The sequence below is a fragment of the Anser anser genome (assembly GCF_964211835.1).
Source record: "Anser anser genome assembly, chromosome: 1".
Taxonomy (NCBI): domain Eukaryota; kingdom Metazoa; phylum Chordata; class Aves; order Anseriformes; family Anatidae; genus Anser; species Anser anser.
In genome coordinates, this window is record NC_139720.1 from 25,637,915 (window position 1) to 25,665,370 (window position 27,456).

The 27,456-nt window shown below is 37.9% G+C and overlaps 1 protein-coding gene and 1 long non-coding RNA gene across 3 annotated transcripts in view; one reads left to right on the forward strand and one right to left on the reverse strand.

Moving 5' to 3' along the window:
- The window catches only part of KCND2 (potassium voltage-gated channel subfamily D member 2), a 303,297-nt gene extending 298,406 nt beyond the window's left edge, over nucleotides 1–4,891 (reverse strand). Inside the window, exons 1-2 of one of the 2 annotated variants that reach the window (XM_083830907.1) lie at nucleotides 4,756–4,891; nucleotides 1,497–2,670 (exon numbers count right to left, since the gene is read on the reverse strand). In XM_083830907.1, the coding sequence (XP_083687033.1) occupies nucleotides 1,497–2,611 (1,115 nt within the window). In that variant the 5' untranslated portion in view covers nucleotides 2,612–2,670; nucleotides 4,756–4,891. Of the gene's footprint in view, nucleotides 1–1,496; nucleotides 2,671–3,763; nucleotides 4,173–4,755 lie in introns of those variants that run through there. The other variant, XM_083830906.1, reaches the window with a different exon arrangement.
- LOC310897388 lies at nucleotides 2,689–10,634 on the forward strand. The gene is made up of 2 exons (XR_014582272.1): nucleotides 2,689–3,349; nucleotides 4,887–10,634. It is a non-coding gene; the product is annotated as an uncharacterized lncRNA (long non-coding RNA).
- The last annotated feature ends 16,822 nt before the right edge of the window (nucleotides 10,635–27,456 follow it).

Below are 27,456 nucleotides of genomic sequence, written 5' to 3' on the forward strand. Positions count from 1 at the left end.
AAAGTGAAAATCTAAAAAATCCAGCAACCTTAAAAGCAGACTAAAATCCCCAAAGCTCCTGTCACTTCTTTTTAGCATAACTTGCCCTTACAAGTAATGAAATATTTACAATGCACTATATTTATCTTCATTTTTATATCATGCTGAAGATAAAAGCCCTGTGCAAAAATTGGTGGCATAACACAGCCCCATTATCTTTTTCAATATTTTGTATGTCCGTTTCCCAACTAAATTGAATTGCACATAATAAATCAACTTTTTCATTACAGTATAATAAAGCACTTTCATTTTGTTAAATTTAAAAATTTTACGTTTCATAAATCTCAACAGTCCCAATAGGATGTGGCAAAATACTTGATTAATAAAATGATCAGCATTTGCTTTAGAAAAGTAAAAAGTTTGACTTTCAACAACTGTAATTATTAAATAACTAGAAAAAAATCTAAGTAATAACAAATTTTCAGTTTCACAGCTAATACTCTACCTCTCAAAATTAGCTTCTTAAATTAGTCAGCCTTCTAAATCCCTGTCAGAATTACAGACAAATACATTTTACAACCTTGTACACAGAATTGGTTTCTACAATAAGACTGCAGTATCAGTAAGAAACTTTAAATAAATGATACTATCACCCATCTTTCCAGTAAACTTCATCGCGGTCTGACTAATGTCAATAACTGCATTTTTAAATTCTTAATTCTCTGGAAGACTGCATAATGTCATTAGAATTATGTTTTAATATATAAGCTAGATTTGTCATACAAAAATCTTACATTTTCTCGGATCATTTTCTAGAATCTGTCACGGGCCAGCATAGCTTGACATGTCATTTACTTGAGACCAAGTTATAGTTACTTAAAATCAAAGGAAAGATATCCAGAGTCTTAAATGACATTAGGAATCATTTTTGTGAAGATTACGGTGTCTATACTTGCTTTATTTCCGTGAAAGCAAATCACTTTGCAATATCCAACTCAATATCCAAGTCTACATCAATACATCACTTCAAACAAAATGGCAGATCCACACCCTTTTATGAATGATCAAATTAAAATATTGCACCCTATTACTACTTTAGCAACACTGTAACTTGTCCTGTCAGCAAACATAATACACTATTAAAATTCCAAGGAATAACTCATAGATTTTCCTAAAATATTCCAATTTCACTAACTAAAACAAAATAAAATGTCAGAGAAAATAGCAAAGAAACCAAATAGTTTTGGGAATTAATTTTTGTTTGCTTTTTTTTTTTTTTTTTCCAATGTGTCTGTGATTTTGGGTTTTAGGTTACTTTAACTTCAGCAACACTTTTAACTCAATTCACTATGCGAAACACTTAGACTAAGTGCTGAGTTGTATTCATGAAGTTCTGTGACATAAACTTACCCTCACATTTTCTCTACCAAATTTATTTTTTTTAAATTGAGCACCTTTCCTTCTTGCCAACACACTTGTTGAAATGTTGGCTGTAACCAAACACCAGCTGCACTTACCCCAGTGTTGTCATGGTGACAATGGTGTACCAGAAGGCTGCAGGGATGCTGGTGAACTTGCTGGCTGATGAACCTTTCTCTGCATAGTACATGACTGTAGCAAAGATGATGATGGCCATAGTGAGCGAGAAGAGGAGGAAGCCTAACTCTGAGGCGCAACTTTTGAGGGTATAGCCCAGGATACGCAGCCCCTGTGAGTGGCGGGAAAACTTAAAGATCCTGAAGACACGAAAGACTCTTAGTGTCACAAAAGCCCCACTGACATCTTCATTATCTGTCATCACCAGGCCAATGTAATATGGCATGATGGCTACCACATCAATGATACTCATGACACTGCGCACGAATTTGTAGCGACTAGGGGCCGCCAGCAGGCGTAGGAGATATTCAACTGTGAAGATCATGACACAGGCGGTATCCAGACAGAAGAAAGCCACGGCATAGCGCTCTCCACAGGGCAGCTCCTTGATGCGACCCGGGCTTACCCCACAGGGCACTGTTTCCACCACATTGGCAATAACAGAGACAGCAATGAAGAAACCAGTGACATAGTAAAAGACCAGAGCCAGTGTACTGGTGTGGGGATTTTCAAAGGCCCGCCACATCCTCTGCCGAGCTGTCATTGAGGGCAGGGAGCTCTCAGCTGCATGATCCTGATCGGCATCATCCTGCAGGCGCTCAGCATTCTCACGCCGGCGATCCTTGTACTCCTCATAACAGCAGTCGCCAATGATCTCAGGGATGATGCCAAAGAAGGCCAGCTCCTCATCATAAGCAGAGATGCACTCCTGGCGGGGATAATGAAGCTTCCCAGTACGGTAGAAGTTGAGAATATGGCGGAAAATGTCAGGGTCCCGATCAAAAAAGTACTGCTGTGTCTCAGGGTGGTAAAAGAAGTCCCGCTCCGAACTGCCCAACAGAGTGTCAGGGTAGCGCTCTAAGGTGTCCAGCCACGTCTGGAACTGGATGCCACTTACATTCAGCACAATCAGGGAGTCCTGGCTTCGCTTCCTCTCCTGACGTGGAGCAGCTGGCATGGGACCTGTGGCCACTGGCATCCATCCTATGGCCGCTGCCCTGGCAAAGGGCAACCATGCTGCCACTCCTGCTGCCATAGTCCCAAACAGCTACTACAGCTGAAGGAGCAAATCTACAGACAGTTCTGGTCCAGACACTAAAACAGAAAGGGAAAAGAAAAATACAAACGCTCACACGTTTTCAAGGCAACAGAATTTCCAAACATTGTTGTGATTTGCAAAATTAACCGGGCCACCTTTCTGATTCCTCCCCTTTTTTTTTGGTCCTAGAATATCCTTTCCAGGGGCTGGTTGGCCAGTTAGGACAATAAACCAGGGCACTTGAAAATCAACGTATTCAAAGCAGCTACAACTCTCTAGCAGTCAGATCCTTTGGATACGAGGTCCATGCGAGGCCCCCGGATGGAAGCAGCGGACCACGGAGCTCTAAACGCGAGAGCCGGCTGGTAGCCCTGGTGCAGCGGTGCAGCCACCTGGAAGGAGATTCTCCTCCACGCGCGATGCAGCCTCTCCGCCCGCCCCTTCTCCGCTCCCCGCCCGCTGCCGGAGCCGGGCCGCGGCCGCCAGCGGAGCCCTCCCCGGGCGGGCTGCAGCGGGGTCGCCCGGCGCCGCCGCCCGCTCCCTGTGGCAGGGAGGAGAGGATGGGCCGGACGGGCCGCCCCCCACGTCCCCGGCCGCAGCCCTGGAGCAGCAGCGGGACAAATCTTCTCGCTGACCTTGATCACCGCCCCGGGGACTCCTCCTGACCCAGGCTCGGGGTCGGGGAAGCCGGCGGGGCAGGGGGAGGAGCTCCGGGCGGCAGCATTAAACTTTAAGGCAAGTTTTCCGTGGAGGAAAGGCGTTGAAGGGCAGAGGGGCGAGGGGGGAGCGCCCCGGGGCAGGGAGCGGGCGGGGTGGGGGGGATTCCTCCCGTAACGGGGCGTCGGGGGCAGGGAAAGGGTATGATCCGGAGCGGGGACAGAGGGGCCAGGCAGGGCCGCGGTAGCGAGGGGCGGAGCGGGGGCTTCGGAGCCACCCGCTGAAGGTAGGATGCGGGGGCACATCCTCGGGAGCGGGCGGCGGAGGGCGAAGCCGGGTAGCCCCGGTGCAGGGTGCGGGCGTGGGGCAGGGGCGCGGGGCCCCGCCGCTGCAGGTCGCGGCTCGGTGGGGCCGGATCAATCCTGCCTCTCGCCCCTTCCCCTCGCTTCTGCTCTCGCATCCCTCCGGACGTGCCCAGCCTGCGGCACCTACCTGGGAAAGTCTGGCGAGAGCGCTCAGTTGCATAGAGACTTTTGGAAATACGGGCTCCGCCGCTGGATCTCCGCGCCCCGCGGGGAACGGCGGGGAAGTAGTTGCTCCTGAGAAAGCTCGATCGCATCCAAAGGGACATCGATAATAAGGCTTTCCCCCACCCCCACCCCCCTCCGCCACCGCCGAGCGCCAAGCAACAAGTTCAAGGGGTGGGTGGGGGGAGGAAAAAAAAAAAAAAAAAGGAAAAAAACGTAATCGCGCCTGGCAACTCGGCGGAGCACGTCTTTTGCGGGGCACGGATCCTGCGGCGCGGGGCTGCCGTCAGGCGCGGCTGCGGCTGCGGCCGCTGCCCCTGCCCCTGCCGCGGGCTGCGGGCTTCGGGCGGCGGCGGCGAGGCCCTGCCGCGGCCGGGGGCGGGGGGGGGGCTTCCCGCAGCCTCCCCCGCGGCGGGCGGGCCATGCCGCCCTGCCCTGCCGCGCCGCCGCCGCCACCCGCGGGCGAGGGGCGCAGGGGAGGGAGGCGCAGGGGGGCGGCGTAGCGGGGCGCGGGGGCGGAGGGGGGGGATAAGGGGGTGTGTGGGGGGGTGAGCATCGCGGAACAAAGGGGCTCTGCCGGCGGCGGGGCTGGAGGGGAGAGCCCGGGGGTGTGTGTGTGTCTGTGCGTGTCTGTGGCTCTGTCCGTGTGGCTCTATCCGTGTGTCTTTCTCCATGCGTGTGTCTCTGCGGGGCCGGGATCGCCCGGTCCAAGCCCTCCGCCGGCAGCGCCGCGCAGAGCCTCTGGAGTTCGCCGTGTTTCGGGTAGGGATCGGTGTTTCGGGTAGGGCGGCGGGGATGGCTTAGGTGAGGTATCTAGGGGATTTCTCGGGAGGGCCAGCTCGTTTCAGGGGAAGGGGAACGATTATTTAGTGAAAGAAAGATTGAAGAGGGGGGTGAAATGCCTGGCGATGCATCTCACTACCGGAGTTCTCGGTTCAATGTCCAAATGCCCCTTACCAGCTTTGGGAAAGGCGAGAGCTGGGACGGCTATGGGAACCTTTTCCTCCTTCTCTCCGTTCCGCTCCCGTGCAAAGCCATCACCCCCCAACCTTTTTTTTTTTTTTTTAATTTTATTTTTTCGTCGCTAGATGGCGTGTGGATGACGGGAAGTGAGCCCCGCCGCTCGCCCGCTCGGATGCTGCTGGGCCCCGCCGCCGCCGGCAGCACCGAGCTGACGGCACCGCCGCATCTGCGGGGCAAAACGGGCCCTACGTGCCCTTAGCTGCGATAAATAAAATGGTCCCTCCGTGTTTTCATTAATTAATTAATTAATTAAGGTACTGAAAACGCTCAGTGTCGTCTTCACTGAGCTAGTGTCAAGATAGCACAATTTACGTTTGTTTCCTTGTAGTAGTAGGACAGAAAGCATGCTAAGGAAGCTCAGAGTAAACGGGTTCCATTATACCTGAAGATATTCTGACCAAACCTCCCCTTCTGATAACCTGTCTTGGGCATATGTGAAAGAAATTTGAAACAAAACACAGAAAAAGAAAAAACAAACAAACAAAAAACACAGAGAAAATGGTGAAATAAGCCAAATATATACTGAAGCCTGGGAATTATCTCTTTTCTATATTTTAACAATATGTGTAACTTCAATATGTATTAGCTCCTGTTTAAGTTCCCATGAAAAAGGTGAACAGTCGGTGCGCTCAAACTCTGTCAGCAGCCTCTAAGCTGTTCCCATCAGAAATATTCGAACTCATGGGGAGAAAAGGTTTAAAAATGTTTGAGTGTAATTCCTAATTTAGGAAAACTTATAATAGTGATCAATCACACATATCAAACCACATGAAATGAAACGTTGCATAAAATAAAGGATACTTTCTGTAGTTTTACTGTTGTTTCTTTTTTCTAAGTCAAACGTTCAGTACACTGTATCCTACAAATTAATCCATTCATTTGAAATTAGTCAGTCAACATGTTGGTGCAGAGCTTTCAGTGACTTGGTTATTCTTCTTCCATATGAAAGATTGGGGGTTTTGATTTGGTGATGCAAAAAGACAATCCTGTGGCAATTAATAAAGGCCGATTTATGGTCCTGTCGCTCAGCACTGAGACAGTAATACAGGGCTTCCTTTTCTGACAAATAATCAGGAAAGGTTTCCTTTTCTGCTACAGATGCTTTTTGTAACCAATGGTTGCTCTTATTTTGCTCAGCTTTATTAAGTTGACTGGTTTTACAGAAAGCAGTTAGTGTTTTCAGTTGCTCTTTCTCTGCAGTTTTTATAGAATAGGATTCTTCACTTCCAGCAAAGGTGTTTCCCCCCTGTACAGATGAGAATGGGTTCGTTTAAAAAATCACTTTGATTCTTGTTGTAATACTGATGTTGCTTCACAGACTTACCACATTTCATCAGGAAAAATTAGAAGGGAAAAAACAAACAAAAAAAACCCACCCCAAAACCACCAACACAACCAAACAACAAAATAAAAGCAAAACAAAACAGCAACAACAACAAAACATTTAGACAGTGAATATCATGTGGTCTTGCAACACTATGATTGTTTTAAATCAGAGGTTTGAAACCAGTCCAGGTTAAAACTCTTTCCTAACACCACTGACTATTTGGAAAGATGATCACCTCACCTTAAATTTTTGTGGACAGTGTGTGTATCAGAGAAGCCTTTTTTAGAAATCGGTTCATGAAAGGAAAAGACAAAGACTGTGTAGGTAAGTGTATTCTATTTCCTCTTTATTCTAGCAGAAGGTCCATTAAAATACTACTGAGAAGTGATAACCAGGAAGCTTATACTTTCACAGCTTGTGCCTTGAATTTAGTGCCTTGAAACTGTCTTCAGTATTAATTCCTTTTTTGTATGAAGAATCTAAATTCTGGTACATAAAGTATAGCTAAATAATCAGCTCCTCTGAAGTCAAAATCTTTTCTGTGACATCACAATTGGCTTTGAAGAGATTGGTGTGATGTGACAGGGAGGATTATGACTTCAAGTAGGAATTAAGTAGCAGGGACTCAAATGAGACAAAAATCCTATTTTTAAGCAAAGAAAATAAATCCTAGTGATTGTAGGAAAAGAAGAAAATGGTACTGAAGGGAATGTAACAGTGGACTCTAGTATGAGCTGTTTCTTAATTCTTTACAAAGTCCGGAGGCACAAAGAACTCTCTAAGGATTAAAGAAGATAACAGTTATGAAGCATAAGCTTATATTAGCACATTTATTTTTTTTTCTTTAACATTTTTAGAAGCATTTAGAATATTTGAAGTGAAGAATTTGCTTTACAGTCTGAATCACGTACACCTCTTCATAATTCCTTTAGTATTAAGCTAGTAGTCTTTCCTTTTGAGACAAGAACAGTGCAAATATTTAATGCCACCTTGTAAGTCTTAACTTCAAGTTTCAGCATGAACTTTGACTTTTTTTTCCTTTCTCTCTAGTCTAGAAGTTAATTTCACAATTCTTTTATATATATGCTAAGATTTTTTTGTATATTCAATACAAAACACAGAAAATCATGCAGAGATGACTGTGTTCTCAGTTTATGCTATTTTCCCCCTCTAGCATAAGTATAGATAGTATAGATAAAAGGCATGTTTATGTACTATTTCGTCAAAAAAAGCAAAGAGTTTTCTACCTGATTTATAGGAACCAAAATTACTTATTAATGTTCAAAATACAGATATTTCTTCCAAGATACACTCTGGTTATTACTAAAAGAAAATTCTGCTGATCTTCCTTCTTTACTTCATGTATTTCTGGTTGATAGGTCTAAGTGCTTCTCATTCTGAACAGAAGAGGCTTGGGCTTTTGGTGTTTATTTCTTTGTTTTGATTATTTGTTTGGTCTTTTTTTTTTTTTTTGGTTGGTTGGTTGATTTTGTTTTGTTCGTTTGTTTGTTTTTTTACTCAATTAAGGGAATATTCCTGAGAATATTCTCTACCTGTGTAGAGAAACACTCATATAATGATAGTTACGGCGCTGATCACTTAGTCCCACTGAAAAAATGGATCACAAGATTACGAATATCTTTGTCAAGCAGAAGAAAATAATTCATTTTAAGATAGAAGTAAAAAAAAAACCTGCTTGGTCAAACATCCAATTAATACAAATATATATATTTATATAGTTTCCTTGCCTTCATGGATTTGTCTCATCTAAATCTAGCTGGTTTTTGTACTGTGGGCTAGACAGGAGGCTTTTGATATGGGCATAATTTTTCAAAGACAAAAAGCCATCTTTCTGGTAATTTGCTAAAATAGGCGCAGGTCACTCTGCAGTGCATGTGCTTATTGTCCTTTTTTCTATATGGAGAAATGGGTTGCTGTGGACCTGAAAAGTTATTGACCTCTCAATGGTCAAGTATTAAGATGTACTTTGGGGAAGCATAGAAAATTTCTTCTAAATTCCAAAGTCAATCTGAGACTTAGTATAGCTGACATTAATCTTAAAAAAAAAAAAAAAAAAACACAAACAAACAAACAAAAAAATACTTATTTCTCCGGAAAAGATTTTTAATGCATTTATTACAGACTTCTTGGGTGGAAGAGAAAGGCAGAGCTATCGGCATTGTGGTTTCTCTTTTGCTTAAGGTGAAGTTAAGTGAATACTTGGAATGATCTCAAGACCTTACAGATTTCAGAAGTGTCTGACTTGATCCCAAAGATTTTTGCTTAATCCTCTCTAAATCAACAATTAACAATTTACTAATTGTATATGTTTTTTCTTGATGTACAGGGTATTATATAAAATATTAATTCTATTACACTATGTATTAGTCATGTTAAGCACTGGAAATTCCTCTGGAAATTAGTGATATATTACCCAGTAGCGAAATGGTAAATAAACATCTTTAAACTTTACATAAATATATATTTCTTATTTTAAATTCATATTTTGACTCACCTACTCTCTTCAAAGGAATAGTTGTTTCAGCTATATAATGAGGCCCAATTTCTACCAATTTAGCTTTAGGCACCTGTGATACCTAATTCACCCTAACTTCGTAATTTGACGGTCTGGAGGAACAACTCCTGAGGGTAATTTATCCTATTTACAGTCTGAGTATATGCAGGAAGTTATTCATTGACTATAAAAGGCAGACTTCAATGACTGTGGTCCTTAATTTAGGAGTCTTAGTAAGGTACTTTAAATTAGGATAAGCCTGACAATGACAGCCGGAGCTGGTCTGCTAAGTAAATGGAAAAATGATCCTGGACTTTAAATGTCCAGTGAATTAATGCAGAAAACTAATTACCCCCTTGAGTTCATATTTCTGGCTGCATCGAAGCACTTTGGGAAGTATTTGAAAAGCATTTCCTTACCAAGTTTATTGTGTCCCCAAAGCCACATTTCTAATCACATGCAGAATCTCTGGTATCATCAGATGTCTTTCACTTCCCAAGCACTTAAAAAGCCAAACAAGCACAAACATAAAACAAGTAAGAAGCTCTCTTGGAAGAATGTAGACATGGATTAGAAACATTCTCTCTTCATACGAAGTGAGAGGTACTGATTAAGCACTTGGTTCTGACAAATCTATGCATCAGTTCATAACTGTGCTCTTTTAAAGTTGCAGAGTTTGGTACTTTTATTTGCCCTGTTTCTGTGCTCAGATTCTCTAAAATATGTCTCATAATTTGCATGAGCCATTGGGTAAAATATATGTCAGACATGATTTAACTTTTACGCTGTGTCTCAAAGAGCAATGCATACAGATGCCATAATGCAGCAGACAGAAAATATCTGCAGAATTCATAGTCTATAATTCAGTCATGACCATTCCTTCATGTATTCATTCTATATTTAGAAGAAAGCTTGGCTAAACTGAACAAAATGATTTGAAATATAATAAATAAATAAATAAATAAACAAACAAACAAATAAATAAGGAGTTTAGTTAAGGCCCTGAATCATACCTTGGGCCTTAAGTTCTCCAGTTTTAAAGCACTGAAAAAGGTAAATAAGAAGGGAATCTCAGTCTCAGCAGTAAAGGAACTTGTCTGGAAATATGATTTTCAAAGACAGCTGCAAAATTGCTCAACGAAACTAATCCATAGGGAGTAATACTGAAAGGGACATGGTCAGTCTGTGGCCAGTGTAACCATGCATAACACAGACTCCACCAGGGTGGTTACAGAGAGGACACAATAAATTTGCACAATCTTGGAAAGCCTGAACCTTTCCAATTTCAAACCAGGTTACTTTTCTCCTTTAAGAGTATATAGATTAAAAAAAAAAAAAAAAAAAAAAGGGTAAAAAGTTAGTTTACAATTAGTAGCCTCCAGATTCAAATAATATGAAGATCTCCACAGAAAAACATTTGTCCTCTTCTCTTAAGCTTCTTACTTCAGGCCATCTAAAACCCTAATATCCTTATCTATCTACTTATGAAAAGTCATCTGCTCAGCGGAATTACAAAATTGTTGCTCAGTGGAATGATGAAATCTTTGCTCAACTGGGGTGATATCAGATAGAATAGATACATAATGTTAGCTGAAGAAAATAAGAAAAGGTTTGTATCCTTTATATTTGGTGCTGCTTTAATTAACATGGGTGATATTGCTAAAGATTTTGAAATTGTGGTGAACCGGTAGAAAATGTAGATGAACAAATCAAATTGGATAAAACTAATGCTTTTTCTTTTTCAGGAGTTCCCATTTTGATTTTTCATACCTAAGTCTTTGTAATGGACTTTGGCAATTTTTGGAGATCTATATATAAATAAAAAATATGATGCTTTATACTATAAAGATATATATTTATGTATGTTTCATTAGCAGATCTTTCTCTGCAGATATCTGTTCTAATAGATAACAGATTGTATGGTAATATGATTTATCAGCCAAAATAAAATAAAGAATAGTGTTTTGTTTTTTTTTGACTTCACAGTTTTTGACTTTTTTTTTGTTTTGTTTTGTTTTAATTTTCACTCTATAGCATACTCGTAGCATGGCAATCTTTCAAGATGTATCCAAATTTTATAATTTTAGATACAGTCCTTTTTCTCTGCATTCCAGGAAATGTAGGGTTTGGATGTCAGCCACCTTCCTCTGTTCCTGCAAAAGCTTCACAACGATCAATGGCTCCTTGCCTAATTAGTCCCATCTCTCTTATACTGCAAATCCTTTCTAAACTGCTTTGTTACTAGATTGGTCCTGCTATTTAGTACCTTATGTAGAGGATACACAAAGAGGGGTAGTACAGCCCTGACTGAGAGCAACTGGAATTTTATTCTACCCAATTTCAATAAATGGTTTCTGTTCTAGCAAAGCTTCCACCATTTTAAATCTGAGCAGCTTTATAGGAATCCTATATGAAAGAGACGAATATGTGCAAAAATATAGTTAATAGAAACAATGTGTCATTCACTGGCACAAATGACTATAGAACATTTTTCAGAAGTTAGTAGATTGAATAGTTATTATCTTGTATTACAAATTACTTCCTTTGTCCATCCAGCTCTTAGCAGAGGGAGAAGTGGCAGACTGGCATGGAGCTGGTAACTCTTCAAACCTGAGAATATCTGGAGAGATGCCTGAAGGGGCACTTTTTATGCCAGTAATTGCTAATAGCCCCTGTACCACAGTTCAGAGCAGGAAATATAAACCTTCTTTCATGTTAATGATTGCTTTATAATTGCATAAACTGCAATGAGAAAGCAGTCCTTTATAGCAAGAAACTTCTCCAGCTTAGGGAGGAAATGAAATGTTTGTGGCTGTCCTCATGGTAATGCTGCAGTGAATGTTGAATCCAAACTTCCAATAGGAAGAAAGGATGAAATAGAATGTCGAGGAGTCTTTCTACTAAAGTGAAACATTACTCATATGATTGTTTGCATGAACTTAATTAAAAAATATTAAACTGAAAATAAATAAATAAATAAATAAATAAAGCTAGCCTTTTTTCATTATGGCTAAGACCAGTTTTCTTCCTGTGTAAATAAATAAGGGTGTAAAACTAAGAAGTTAACAAGTCCTGAGAAATTTGTTAATTAGACTAGATGTTGGGGTATCAGTACTAACAGCCATAAAATCAAGAAGTTAAAATTGAAAATCACATCAAATTTATCAGTCTTTATGATTTATATGCATCCAAAAATGTATTAATCATAGAATCATAGAATATCCTGAGTTGGAAGGGACCCACAAGGATCAAGACCAACTCCTGCCTCCACACAGATCTACCCAAAAATCAGATTTCAGACCATATGACTAAGTGCACAGTCCAAACGCTTCTTAAACTCCAACAGGCTTGATGCCGTGACTAAGTCCCTAGGGAGCGAGTTCCAGTGGGTGACCACTCTCTCAGTGAAGAACCGTTTCCTGTGTTCCAGCCTGAACCTCCCCTGTCACATCTTGGCTCCATTCCGTTGGCTCCTATTGCTGGTCAACAGAGAAAATAGATCGGTGCCTGCCCCTCTGCTCCCCCTTGTGAGGAAGCTATAGACCATGATGAAGTCTCCCCTCAGCCTCCTCTTTTCCAGGCTGAACAAACCAAATGACCTCAGCTGTTTCTCTTATGTCTTCCACTCTAGGCCCTTCACCATCTTTGTAGCTCTTCTCTGGACACTCTCCAATAGTTTCACGTCCTTTTTGTACTGTGGTGCCCAAAACTACACACAGTAGTCAAGGTGAGGCTGCACCAATGCAGAGTAGATACAGAGACAAACTAGACTTACTCATTATTTAGCTTCTTCAGAAACTTAAACAAATGTTTTATTGATAGATGAACAAAAGTTCACCTCGGTGGCAATTTTCAGCATAAGTTATTCTGTCACAAATTATGAGGCTAAGTCAGCAGAGGGCTTGCGGAAAATTGTTGCCACCAAGCTAAAAGAAGTATGCTTCAATAACATCCTTCTTGCTTCATAAAGAGACTGTACTTTTGTTTACCAGTTAAAAACATTTTCTATTGTTCATAAATAAAATAGCAAGAAAATATCTAACTTGAATTACAACTTACTTAAAGCAAGGAAAAAAATCATCACAGTATCAGATCTTCAGTTTCCTTCTGGTAGTGTATGTAGCATTACACAGTCATTGGAAAGAACTGCTATGCAACATAACATAAAACAGCCTCAAGACTGCAGCAATTACAGTCTAGATATTTGATGCACACCATATGAATTAAAAGGAAAAACAAACAAACAAACAAAAAAACACTGTTAAATCTAATTCACATTAAAGCAATAGAAAGCAGAGGGATGAAACACTGGGCAGTAGGAATATTTCTCTGGAGAGATCTTATAGAGGCCTTTCAGTACTTCCAGAAAGATGGTGAGGGACTCTTTGTCAGACAGTGCGGCAATAAGACAAGTGGTAATCGTTTTAAATCAAAAGAGGGGAGGTTTAGATATTAGGAGGAAATTCTTCCCTCAGAGGGTGGTGAGACACTGGACCAGCTTGCCCAGGGAAGCTGTGGATGTCCCATCCCTGGAAACATTCAAGGCCAGGTTGGATGGGTCTTTGAGCAACCTGGTCTAGTGGAGGGTGTCCCTGCCCATGGTAAGGGGTTGGGATTAAATGATCCTTAAGGTCCCTTTCAACACAAACTATTCTCTGATTCTCTGAATCTGTAAACAGTGCTCTGTTAAAAGTAACAACCTGAAGCAATTTTTATAGCTCAAGGTTCCAGAATCAATGAGAGATCTGCCATGGCTTAAAGTCTGTTTGTGTTTTCTTTCCTTCTTCTCTCTTTGCCTCAGCCTCAGCAAATCAGTCATGTAAGTTACAATGAGTTTGGTCACCCAGTTTTATTTGTTATGCTGAATGGAAGTGTTGTCTAGATGGCACATCAACCCTTCCAAACCCATGCCGTAACCCTCTAATTAATCCTCCAGTTCTAGCAATTAGAACAGAAGATAATATATAGATAAGATAACATGGACATTTTTTTTTGAGTATTTCTGTGTGCAGCGTAACTGATGATGTCTGGTTTCCCTCCTGTCTCTGACATCTAAGAAAGGTTGATCTCATTAGCATCTTTCACAAGGATTAATAATAAGAGTGTCTTTTCTCCATCCACTTGCCAGTTCTCATAAAATTATAAAAACTGCTTATCTTTAGGCTCTTTACCCCTCTAAAATAATGTTCCAGAATTACTGTGAGTTTGACAGACAGACTGACATGGGAAATGATTGCATTCACTCAATTACTTGGAAATTTACTCAATTACCTAGAAAACCAGGCTACAAATTGCCATCTCTCCTTATTTTGATATGTTAATTCAGAGAGATTCTAGCCAACTTACTGTGGAAAATAGAGATCTGGACATACTCGGAACAGCAGAAGGGTTGTTCTTGCCTGGTTGCCACGTCCCTGTTTTGCAGCAGAAGATTACAATAAAGAATGAAAGTCAGTAATAAAACCTTCTGCAGCCTTTCCACAGCTACTAACACACACACCCCAAAACCAAACCAAACCAAAACAAACAAACAAACAAAAAGTAGCCATCTGATCAAGCTACTACTAACCAGAGCTAAGTCAGCAGCTGCTCCTGAACAATAGCTCTTTGGTGACATATCCTGTTTAGACACTAGTCAGTGTCTAACACATTTTAGCTTGTGGGGATCTCAGGGAAAATAATAAAAATAGACTTGTTTGGACACGTGTTTATGGGCAGCTATTTATGGATGGTTTAAAAGAACGTTAATGGAGGTTTAAAAGAACATTATAGAATCATAGAAACATTAAGGTTGGAAAAGACCCCCAAGATTATCTGGTCCAAATATCCCCCTACCACCAACATCACCCACTAAACTATGTACCTAAGCACCATGTCCTACCTTTTCTTAAACACCCCCAGGGATGGTGACTCCACCACCTCCCTGGGCAACCTGTTTCAATGCCTGACTACTCTTTCTGAGAAGAAATGACTCCTAATTTCCAACCTAAACCTCCACTGGAGCAACTTGAGGCCATTCAGGTTATTCATTATCACAATAATACTAACAAGAGGAGAGTAGTTATCAGTCACTGGAAAGAAAAGAAAAAAAAAGAAAAAAAAAAAAGAAAAAAAGACCCTTAATTTGTAAAGGACCTGTTAATTTTTGTGGCATGGCCAGAAAGTCAGAAAGTCATCCACTAAGGGATGCTATGGAAGTGAACCTTTGCACGACAACTGTGTAATATGCTTAAACATTAGTAAAAAACTGTGCCTATGGGAATCTGTTAATTCATGCAAATTCTTATATAATGGCGATTTTTCTGGCTTTCCTCAAACTGGCAGAGACAGGCATGTAATAACTTCAGGTGAGCATGAAAAAGAGATTACAGAAGAGAAATTGACAAACAAGGTAATAACTGTATTTTCCCCTATTTTCCACTATATAACAATTAAATATACTTATGTCATTAATATTGTCATGACAACAAAGTATCTATATTGTTTCATTTTGCATGATATTGTTGCTTTATGTTTTCACTGCATGTCACTGTTAAGTAAAATTGAACTTCATGAACTTTGGTTAGGGATAAAGCTCAATATTCCCAGGATAAAAGCTATCCCTGATCTCTGTAACTTAGAGAACTGAGAGAACAGAAGTTTTAAGAAACAGTTTTTCTAGTCTATGAAAATTTCTATTCTATTTATTTCTATTCTGTGAAAATATTCAAGAAACTCCACAGTTATGTTCTTTCCTATTTCTTCCTGCCGTATCATTTTGTGGTTGAAACCCTGGGGCAATTTTTTGTATTTTTCAAGTGTTACATTTTCAGTGACATGTCATAAATGTTTAAGTGCATTCAGACCCTGAAGACTAGAGAACAAATGAGACAGCTCTAAATATGCTAACGATTCAAACTCTTTGCAAGGAATTAGGAACCTAATTCTGAGCTAGCGATGCACACTTCCTAAAAAGTACTATGCTTCTAATGAAATTAATGACATCTAAGAATGTTGAGCACCTCACAAGAATAAGTTCTTATTTACCACCCATGAAAATGCTAGAATGGGTCATAATTATTAAAATAAATCCCTTGTTTGTCATTCCTATTAACTTTAGTACCATCAGGCAAAGGTCCAATTTGAATTATCTGTGTTTCCTTATGCTGCCACATGGGTAAAATTACAGCTCTGAGTGCAACTGCCTAAGTGTAAATGGATTTTCTTAGTCAGCGTCAAGATGTATTGATCCATGATAAACTGTATAAATAATAGATGTTAATGTTTCAGTCATTGAATTAATGTAACACCAGACAAAATATTTCTCTTTTTAACTAATAAAGTATTAAAAGAGCTAAACAAAGGATAAAATTTCTGACATTTTAGTATTTAAAATGCAATAAAAACAATCCAAAATTATAATTACAGAAAAAAAAAAGTTGTTAAACAAATTAATAATAGCAAACTTACTAGAATTAATTTACCATATATGAAAATTCACAATGAGCAGCGTTCATATTCTGCATGCAATATTAGGAAAATTCAGCAAGGATTGATTTTACTGTTGCAAGCCAATTCACTTCAGCTTTATACAGACTGTTGTGAGTCTGATTAAATACACTGAAGTGAACAGATTTACTTAGATTTAAACTTCTGTAACTGGAAGAAGAATTTTAGTACCTACACTTTTGTTGGAGTATCATGAAAAACTGTAATTTCAAAAGTAGAACTAATTATTATTATCATTTCTACCACTGAAGAAATCTTGCTACTATGAAAGAAATACTTTTTCTACTATAAATAATCTTCTTTGCTCTTGTCTTTATTAAAAATAACAAACGGCAGTAAAGATTTTTTTTTTCTCCCCAAGATATAAAAGCAGAACAAAATTGTGCTTTTTCTTTCCTCTGAACTCATAATCTTCTATTACATTTCATCACATACAAAAACCTTAAATATAGTGTTTGGGTAAATGCACTCAGCCTTCCAGGAAATAACAAAATACAATGTTATGTTTGAAAAAGGTATATTTTGCCATTTGCTTTGGTGCAATGTAAATATCATGATGGTAAGAAGAATAGAAATGACATAAGGAAAAAGTTGTATACATGCATGCACTCATACAGAAGTAAGAAAATTCTATGCTTGTGTCATTTTAATTTTGATCTAAGAAAGTTTTCTGTAGCTGAGTGTATATTTCATGTTAAAAAAAGTAAAGATAAGTTACTTCTATTTCTTTCTGATTTTCTTTGTTTTGTTTGTTTGTTTGGTTGCTTTGGTTTGTACTGTATGTGCAGTTGACAAGCTGGTAGTTTTTCAAATAAAGGAATTTATGGTTGGTAGTAGAACTGGAAATATATATATATATTTTCCACTTCACTGGCTGACCAGAGAAATTGAAAAGAAAACAAACAAACTGTTGTATGTTGAGCCAAAGCTAAAATTCATGGATTGCGCCACTGAAATAAAAAAATGAAAAACATATATATATATTTATATATAAATTTATATATATATTATATACATTTATAATATATAACATATAATATATAATTATATAATATATAATTATATAAAATTATATATATATTTATATATAAAAATCATATTATAAAGTGCATTTGCATTAATTTTTAGATTTTCCTGTTTTTGGTACTTAACAAAGCAAAATGTCATTTCAAAACAATAAAGGTATGTCGCCTAGAAATGTCAAAGCAGTTTCAGCCTTCTCCTTTCAGCCAAAATTATTAAATGCTCTTGAACTAAAGGCACTTACAGATTTTCTCTTTGAAAAACTATTTGCAGAAGAAAAAAAGATGATGAAACCCAGATTTACTACATAAAGTAGATTTTTCAGAACACATTATTAATTACCTTAGTCTGTGATATAGGTTTCTCTGATAAAATTTACCGTTATAACCTCTATTTTTGTTTGAGCCTGCAGTGACTGCTAGTGTACCATTTCGTATACCTGTGAGTTCCGTGAGCTTTGGCAGGGTTTTGTGTGGGCATGGGAATACAGAGTTCTTACTGAAGGACAAAAGCCTTATTTTAAAATTCATGATTCTTCAGGTGAAGACCCATCCATAAACACGAACTTGACCACAGTGTGTGTTGTCTTAAGAAAGGGACCTACAGGGTATGTCAACCAACTGGGAAAACCATAGTTATTCAAAGCAAGATGTGCATTCTTAACTTGCAGCTTTATGCCATATATGATCAGTTAAGTCTATAATTATGAAGACTAGCATTTTTTTAGGCATTGATCCTCACAGTAATCTTTACTTTTTTAATGTTATACTCTTGAACAAGCGTTTTGACTTTGAAGAGCCATCCTGCATATCTACATCATTTTAAGAATGGTTATGTGAAAACTTACTTGTGTCTTGGATGCTGTTTACTTCTATTTTTATACCGTTTTTTTGTCTGTTTGTTTGTTTCATATTTTACAGTACATCTAATATATACACTAACCTAATAAGGGTTATGATTATACTCCTGTTACTCTTACTCCTTGACATAAAATCTTTCTCCTACTGTGTAAGTAAGATTAATTTGTAATTTTATATGCTTACTTACATCTCCCACAGTGATCGAAATAGGCTAAATATGTAGAGTCAAATACAATTCGAGCCTAAATTGTAAAAATTGAACACATTTGTCCATATGCTGCTTCCTCCAGCTCATGATATGCCAGTATCTATCAGAAAAAAATTACCTTGCTTTATTGCTCAGAAAAAGAAGTATGACAGAAAAAGCTGGTTTACTAGTATAAATTGTAAAGAGCAGTTTTAATTACTAGTGGCAATAAGAAATCCTAATAATATTTAGCACTGTGTATTGTGCATGCATGACTGAATTATTGTTCAATGAAACTATGTATTTGAAGTGTACAAATATTAAAAATTCAATAAGCCAAGTAATCAAAAGAGTAATTCTTGGGATGACATATGCCTGTTTGATGACATTGTAAGGTTATAATGAATACTGTTAGGAATATCAAGTATTACTCACTAAAGAACCAGCCACAGATAGGAACTGAAGAGAGCTGCAGAGTCTCTTTAAAGGCACATTGAAAGGTGGGATGCATTTCTCCTAAATTTAACCATCTAAAAATCAAAGATTTATCCTAAGATAGTATTCTAAACTTTATTTGTTGCCAGTAGAGATAAACAAGCAATTGCATCTCATCTTTACTTACAATATCTTTCAGTATATTCCTCTTTCCTCTTAATATTTGTGATAATTTTACATAAAAGGATAATTTAGGAAAATATTTCAGGAGATTTTAATAAGCTTATAAATCTGCTTGGCATTAAGGGTGGTTCTGTGGGAGCAAGAAGAAATCAATGAAATATTCCTTACTCTGTACAAAAGGTCATGGGTTTAAAAGTAAAGTATAGCCTCAGGACTGAAGTAATCTACCGTTGTAAAGCTGTTTATATTGTGTGTCCTAAGTCAACATCCCTTCCATGTCATGTAATAGATGTTTAGACAATCGTATGGTGTCACATGAAACTTCTGTTCTTTTAACACAGGATAGGAAAGAGAAACTGCAATTGACATTGATGGGACTAAATCATAAATCTACTCCTTTTTGTTCCAGAAGTCAATATGTAAAAGTCATATAAGAGACTCAGATGCAGAATCTCATATATAATTTCAATCCCTCATCCTGTGCTGTAGGTTGCAGATCTGGAAATTATAGCATATAAAAACTTCTAAAAGTAGATCATTTTTCATTGCTTTTAAATCCAATACTGTTAATAGTAATCATTTTACTGAGTTATTTTGGAATACCTTGTGTGAGAACTAAATGAATTGCAAACTGTTTATACAAAAGGATGGAGGGAATTAAGCATTTCACGGCAGGTGAAAAGCACGTCACACACACTGACTTTCCATCTGTGACTGCATAGGTAGACAGTGCCAAACCGAAAACTAAGCAGCATGCAACAGCTGAGAAGGCAAAGTGTGATGTGCATTTAATTTCACCAAAAGAACAGTCACATGCCATGAAGCATTTTAATTCCTATTGTAAAATAACTATTTTAAATAAATATATGTCATATATATGCATATAATATATATGTACATACATATTGTTTGTTTGGGTATATTTTATGTCTTCACTATAGAGACAATCTTGTGTAACTGTAACAGCTGTATAATTTCATTATATGGTACTGTGTATGTTTTTCAGGTGCCAAATGACAAAAACTTTACAAAGTCTGCTGATTTTCTAGTGCACCAAAATCCCTCAATGTATTGCATGGAGATTCCAAAAGCAAGCAAGCAAACAAACAAAAAAATTGAGTTCTATGCATCTATTAGTTTTTAAAACCATCAGTCTCTCAACAACGAATAATAAAAAGACTATGTTTTTGAAGAGCCTGAAATGCTTTTTGCTTTGCTGCTGCAAATTTAGTTAGCAAAAGAAGCTCGGTTCATCTAAAACTCATTTCTGAGTTATGCTGACATTAATGAAACAAAAAATGATACTGGTATAGAAATAATGACAGAAAGAAAAACCTTTTTTAAAATTATTATTATTTTAAGCTTCATTTAAAAAGAAAGACTAAACATTTGTTAAATAAGAGCAATTTGTGATTATGAGAATTGAAAATATCATCTAATTTTAAAATAAACATACTTCAAGTGTTAGTGGATCACAGGTAGGCTATATTTGTTATGACAGGAGATTAAAAATATGTGACAGTACACCAAGAGATAAAATATATTCTAAAGGTGACATACTGCATATTCCCCCACTTTTTTTTTTCTTTTTTTTTTTTTTTTTTTTTTTTCCAGTGTGTCTGTGACTTAAAGTAGAAACTGTGGAGCAACTAAGGGACTTTCTAGAGATCTCTGCTGTGTACACCTGGCAGATACTTGATAAGGTAGTCATTTGCCCTGCTGGGATAAACAGGTCGAGGACCTGAAGAGGAAAAAAGGGCAGAAGACACTCCAGTTTTCAGGAGTAACTGTTGTATCTGTGCTTTGTATTCAACACTTGGATGGAGGCTGCTGGAAATTGTGTCAATAAAGGTCCTGACTATATCACTTTTTCATGGATAATTGGGAGCGAATAGAGAGGGCGTTGTGAGGAGAAAAAGGAAAGATAAATGAAATTCGAGGCAAATAAACCCACAATGGAGAATGGGAAGGGAGAGAGATGGGAAAAGTTCATTCGTTGAGTAGATAAGTGCCCAAATATGAGTACAAAGACGAGGTGTATATGAGTATAAAGAATGTATAATCAGATATGAGAATAAATTCTGAATCCCAGTTTAATGAGGTCACTTAGAACCTCTTTTATTGTAAAATAAATGTCAACTTTCAGAGGAAAAAAAGAAGGAACTGTTTGCAAATCTTGTTGTTCTTATCACAGAATTTATAAAGCCTACTCATCTCCTAACTTTCATGATGTAAAATATATATCATAGCTTCTCCTAAACTCAATCTGCCTTAGAATTGAAATCATGCCCCTCTGATTTTGCAAGTGTGACAATGTGGTTAGTGGGGAGGTATATCTCCCCTTTCTCTTAGTTTCTGCAGGTCTTGAGCAAATATAGTTGCATTCTCATTTTCTTTTTCTTCATATAGGAAAAGGAAACAAACATATATCCACTATGTAAAAAGCTGTCAAGTATCACTGTTGTCAAAAATGCTTATCTTCTGGTAATCCAAAAGAAGCCACTGAATAAAGGGCTACCTTTTTAAAGTAAAAATTCCCACTTAGTTTATCTAATTGGGTATGCAAAATCCATTTTATCAGTAACGAGAGTTGTCACCTAATGGTGTTTCACACTAGTTGCCCTAAGGATGAAATGCCAATCAGAGACATTGATGATTCTGTTTGGGCTTGTGAGTTGTCATGCAAATCAGTATGCAGATATAGTCTGAGTATGAAACAAACAACTTTAGTGATGAAATGAAACACAAAACTCTCATTTGTACATTTTGGTGTTCCTTTACTGAGGTTCATCCTAAACAACAATATGCATATTATTTCCATAAACATTTGACATTGTCTTGGTGTTGTAATGTTCTGGTAAGGAGTTTGCTGTGACCTTATTGTGTCTTCATATTTAAAGACCTGAACAGTAGTTTTGTCTTCACTACAGCTGTTCTATAATTATCTCTCAAAAATAAAATAAAATAAAATAAAATAAAATAAAATAAAATAAAATAAAATAAAATAAAGTAAAATAAAATAAAATAAAATAAAAAATCCAAACTTATAATTTAGAATGGATCACTTATTATAGATCTTTAATGGAAATTCTATTATTGCGTCAGTTGGTGTGTATTTATATATATAATGTACATGCATATATATATATATAATATACATAAGTATACCAATGATTTAAAGATACATTTACATTTGTATGCATGAAGAAATCAGAAAATCTAGACTTCAGAATGCTCAGGATTTATGTTTCTCTTCTTCCCATTCCTTTAAGGACTTTCAGCCCTAAAAAATCTGAACTAAAATTTCAGCTCTTGATGCTCAAAAAAAGGAATACTTACAAGCTCTCTTTTTGAGATGAGCATAGCCAAGCAGATAATGAGGGGTGAAATCTGCAAATATTTATTTAAATGAAACATTGAATTTTCCGTGGTAATGTTCTAGCTCATTTCGTGCTCACTTTGCAAGAATATTCTAGGAAATTAATTTGCTGAGTGGCTGCTTAAAATATGTATTGTTGCTGAATAGTGGATGGTACTGGTGAAAGCCATACTTGGAGTTCTAATATGCAATTATTGAAAATGAAAAATAAGCTATTAGTTCTAAGTTCTGCTCTGCCCTGCAGTGTGGTGCAATTGCCTAAAGTAACTAGGAAAATAAAACTAACATTCGCATTTTAAAGAAAATGTACACCACTGAAGAGGCTTTCAGGGTAGGGTGTAGCTGCATTACCTAAGCGTTCCCTAGGCTTCCAACCTTAGATGCTATCGCGCTGGGGGAACCTGGTGTGCTAGTTCTAAGGAACAGTAGAGTATAGAGTGGAGTGGAGACACCACGGCTAGGCTCTGTGACCAGGTGGGGACTCGATTGTTCTTGTGCATACCGAGACCAATAAGCCGCACTTTTTGCTACCCTGAGCCAACGACCTGTCATGTTTTAACAAATGATGTACTCTAGTGTACTTTTGCTCATTGTAATATCATTATAATACCAAAACACACATCCATCCCAAAAGCTACCTGCCTCCAAGGTGCAACCCCCCCTCACTGAGCATGCGCTCTGAATTTCTTAGAGCCTATTCCTTTAAATGGAGATGGGAAAACTTTTCACCAATCGTAACTAAGATATGCTTGACTAGAGTCACTCAAGCTCCACCTAAAAGATAGAAAATAATATAAATTGGCCTAAGAGAGAGGGGATGTTAGGGAAGATACCATTGTAAGGGAAAATACCACCGTCAGGGGAGATACCATCCCGAGGGAATACACCATCCTGAGGACCTCCTGACCCCTGGGATCAGTCGACAGGCTGAGCCTCTCTTCCCCCCACACTGGGACGCCTTTGGGTGAGATGTGAACACTTGGTTATACTGTGCGTCTCTGCGGAAACTTAGAAATCTCTATAGAGTCTTTGTGCCTTTTAACGCGTTAATTTCCAGGCTGCACACCTGTGTATTTCATGCATGCTAGCTTGCTTTTGCAGACAGTAACTATCGCCAGCAATCCAAAGAACCTGTGTACCTGTTGCTGTAATAAATTGCACTTAACTGCATTGTTCCTAGCCGTGATAGTTCTCATTGAATGCGACTAGAGTAAGGGCAGTTATATGTTACTGGTGAATCCGTGATCGTGGTAGTTCAGTGCTCTGAATTCAACCGGACCTGTAACGGTTAATCGGCTACACCCCTTAACACGACATGCAGAGAACAAAATAAGAAAGTGTGACTGCTGCTTACATACTAGCTGCAAAACTTCACCTCTAATCTTCTGCTTTTTTCTAGTTATAGTCACATATCATCATCATCATCAAAAGCATAATGGGTATCAAATACACAATCGACATTTTATGTCTTCATAACTTAATATGTTGTCAAAATGGTATTATAATATGACCAAATAGAGGCAGAAATATTTGTAGAATGGGGAATTTACAAAGTAGGAGTGTTTGGGTAAGACTTTTATTCACATTGAAGGTACAGTGCATTGAAAACAAAGAACTATTTCTGTTTGTTACTATAGATAAATAATAAAATATCTAAACCAAATTCATCTTCCCTGTCTCTAGTTATTCCATACTTGTAGTAAACTGCTTATTAACTACACTAATACCAAGTTTATTTTCAGACAGTTTGGCTAATGTTAATGAATAAATAGATAGTATTATTATATTATGAGTCTTTACATTAACCTCAACCTTCTGTTCATAGCTGTATCATGTAGTATGTTTGAGACTCATGCAGATGACACTTATCTTATGAACACCCTGATCCAGGCCTGTGGGTCTTATGTTTATGCAGCAGAGAGCCGTAGTTCCTCAGGTGCTTTAAAGCCCATATGTTGGCCTCACTGGGTCACAAATCAGCAAATCCAGCTGGCTGCACACCAAATCATCATGCAAAGATTTGTGTGCAAAGGACTTGAGCAAGAAGGCAGGCTCCATAAGTACAAAGTATATTATGTCCTCTTCCTCACCTTGAGTGACACACTGTGCTATTGCCTCTCACAGCTGAAAGGAAGATGCTCTTTCACAACTGTTCAAAAAGGAAGAAAGAAAGCTATAATAAATTATTAACTATAAATTATTCCCTCAGCACTATGGTTCAGTCATTGTTGCCCCAGTTTTCTTGCACTTGAAGCATAAAATATCATCCTCAAAGCCTTTCCTGGTAGAAATTGGCAAGATGACTGAAGTCAGAATTAGGTCTTGCAAGATAGCATCTTTTGGCATAGAATATATAATTTCTCAGATTTATTTTTTTCAGGATCTTGTTTTATTCCTCTTGAACTGAATGGGAGATTTACTCATGACTTAAAGGAGAAGAAAAATAGGCCTGTAGTTTCTCCAATATGAGATGATCTGCTTAGATACATACATCAACAACAAAACTTTCACACCAACATCATAATTGGTACAGTGGTCTCAATATAAACTTTTAGCTGCAATAACCCTTTTAGATTTTTGTTTACAGGAGTTTGATACAACTCAGTAGCAGGACTTTGCACAGACCCCAAAGGACTGAACAGAATCTTAAACCTGTAAGCTTGGCTCACCTACATCAATCAATACAGAGATTTTTCTTGCTATTGCTCTGCATTTCTAGCATAAAATAGTCACATAAGTATTTTTATTGAACTAAGATTAGTTTCACAAAGTAACCCAGATGTTTTCAGGATAAATTAAACTCATAATGTCTTGCGTTATATCACTTGTCCCACCTCATTCACAGTAGAAATTTGTCAGGGCAAAAAGTGCTTTGCTCTTTTGATATATATCTATTCAACAATAGAGCTCATTATCTCTGTCTTGCAAATACAGAGAATGAAATAAGAAAGGAACATGATCTTTGGAAAATAGGACAGTAAAACATTGACAGAAGTTAGATTTGACTCTGTGTCCTATGAGTCCCAAATCAGTTAACCTCTGCTAGACAGTATGTGTTCCCAGAGTGTCTTCTTGTGCAACCGTATCTGTACAGATTTATCCCTGTGTAATGACCTCTCTGTCTTTTTTTGTTTTTTCATTTGTTTGTTTTTCTGAGTAAAACAAATATTTTTCTAAATGAGCATTACCAGATCTGAGGTAGGTAGATTCAGTAGCGTTCTATTATTGAGAAGAATATTTGTACTGTTTGTTTATCATTAGGAGCACAGACAATTACCTAGATGTATGAAATATTCCAGGGAAAATCTGTTCAGTTATGCAGACACCTAAATGCATAAATCTGTCTGAATAAATACATTTTGTATTGAACTTCTTCAGTGTAACAGAGGAAAACCCTACTTTAATAACAAAAAGCATTGGCTGAAAATGCAGTCAAAATTTCAGTCAATTAGAGTTGTTAGAAATCCATCCGCTGTAGACATTTATTGAAATGTATTCATTCTGAGGAACACAAGAATATTAAGAAATTGCCAAGGAATAAGTTATAGAGTACATATTTTTAAGTCAGCTAAGTAATAAGATGTTTTGACTGGATGTTTTCCTGTGTGAGACTTAGTATTCAGTAATTACTAAAAGAAAGAAGACATTTTACTTTGGGAATTTCTTTAATGTTTGTGTGCACATAACATATTAGGCTAGAATTGCAATTAACTTGCAAAGATTTTTCTCTTCTTTTCTATAACTTTAAAATGATGGCATAGATATCTTATGGAATTTAGTAATATATTTTATTGTAAGTATAAACTTAATATATTTTATTGTAAGTATAAACTTGTATTTTACATTTACAAGATAGATTTTGAAACTCTGTGTTATGCTTAATGTTAATAATAATCATGGTTCTATTTGACTGGGAAAGTATGTACGGGATGATCTATCTGCAAGAGTATCTTAAATCAGCTGATCAGTGGAGGCTCAGTGCAGAGACACATATTAGACCATAATGACCACTGATATTAGTCCTGAGCGAAACAGACATCTGCCGGATGGCCTTGGCTACAAATGCTTCCTGAGCAATTCAGAATGTGAGAGAAATGGTTCCAAATCTTCATTCTACACACTGATGTCCTCCATTCCCATGGTAGAACAGATGGAGGTACCAGCTCCACCACGTGCTGAAGAGCAAGCCTGTTCAAGTCTGCAGTCTGTACAAGTTTGATCGGATGCCCTTCTTCTAGAGACAAAGTGATGGAAAACAGCAGAGAAGCATAAATCCCTACTGGCTGGAATTCCATGAGTGGTGCAGTAGGGAGAACAACCTATTTAAGAAGCCATAGGTATGGAAGCTACCAAAATCAGTACATACACAAATTTTGTCTTCATACTAATCCCTTATGTCCTTCTCACTGGTTCATATGGTCTTCCCACAGCTTCTTTGGAAAGTACTTCAGCCTAAATGCTCTCTGATACAGGAGATGCAAAGCAGGTTTAAACTTGGCCCTTGGCAAATACATTAGTAAATTGCCAGGAAACATGCCACTGCATAGCCAAATTTCACTATACTCTTTTAAGAACATTTTTTAGCTTTTTGTGTGTTCATTCTTCTGCTATTGTCCCATTTCTCTTTATCTGGATTTCACTGTTTGTTCATTTACTTGTTTTGTCATTTCAAGCAAATCAAAAGCAAAACAAGAAGAAAATTCACTCAAAGCTCAGACTTGAACTCATTTTACAGTTAGGGATTTATTGAAAGGATTTCAGATTTATCTAGTTTGACACTAACTACGTAAATGTCTTTAGCCCTGTGCCTTCCTTGTAGTGTGACAAATGGAAATCCTCCCCCAAAATAAAAACACCGAAGTATTCAAGGTTGTTTCTACATTTTTCCAGAGCTCTGTACTGTGACTTATTTTTTAGCCAGCAAAATTCTCTTTGTTTCTCTCCTTTGTGAGATTAATACCGTTATAAGTGAAAGGCCTAAATGGGTTAAATTGCTTCAGTCAGTTCCCAAATAGTTATTACTTTCCCAAGCTGTTTCTATATCCTCTCAGGCAATTAAGCTCCCAAACTTGTTCTCTGGAAATATGTGGCATGATTTGGAAGTAAGCAAAGACCCCCTTCACTTCACTAGCTGTGGATTAAATATTATTTGAAGGTTTAAATTAAGGTTCTAGCATAACTTGTACAGTAGAGTTGTGTAATTCAAAAGGGAAGACTAACTTTTCTAGCTTTTATGCC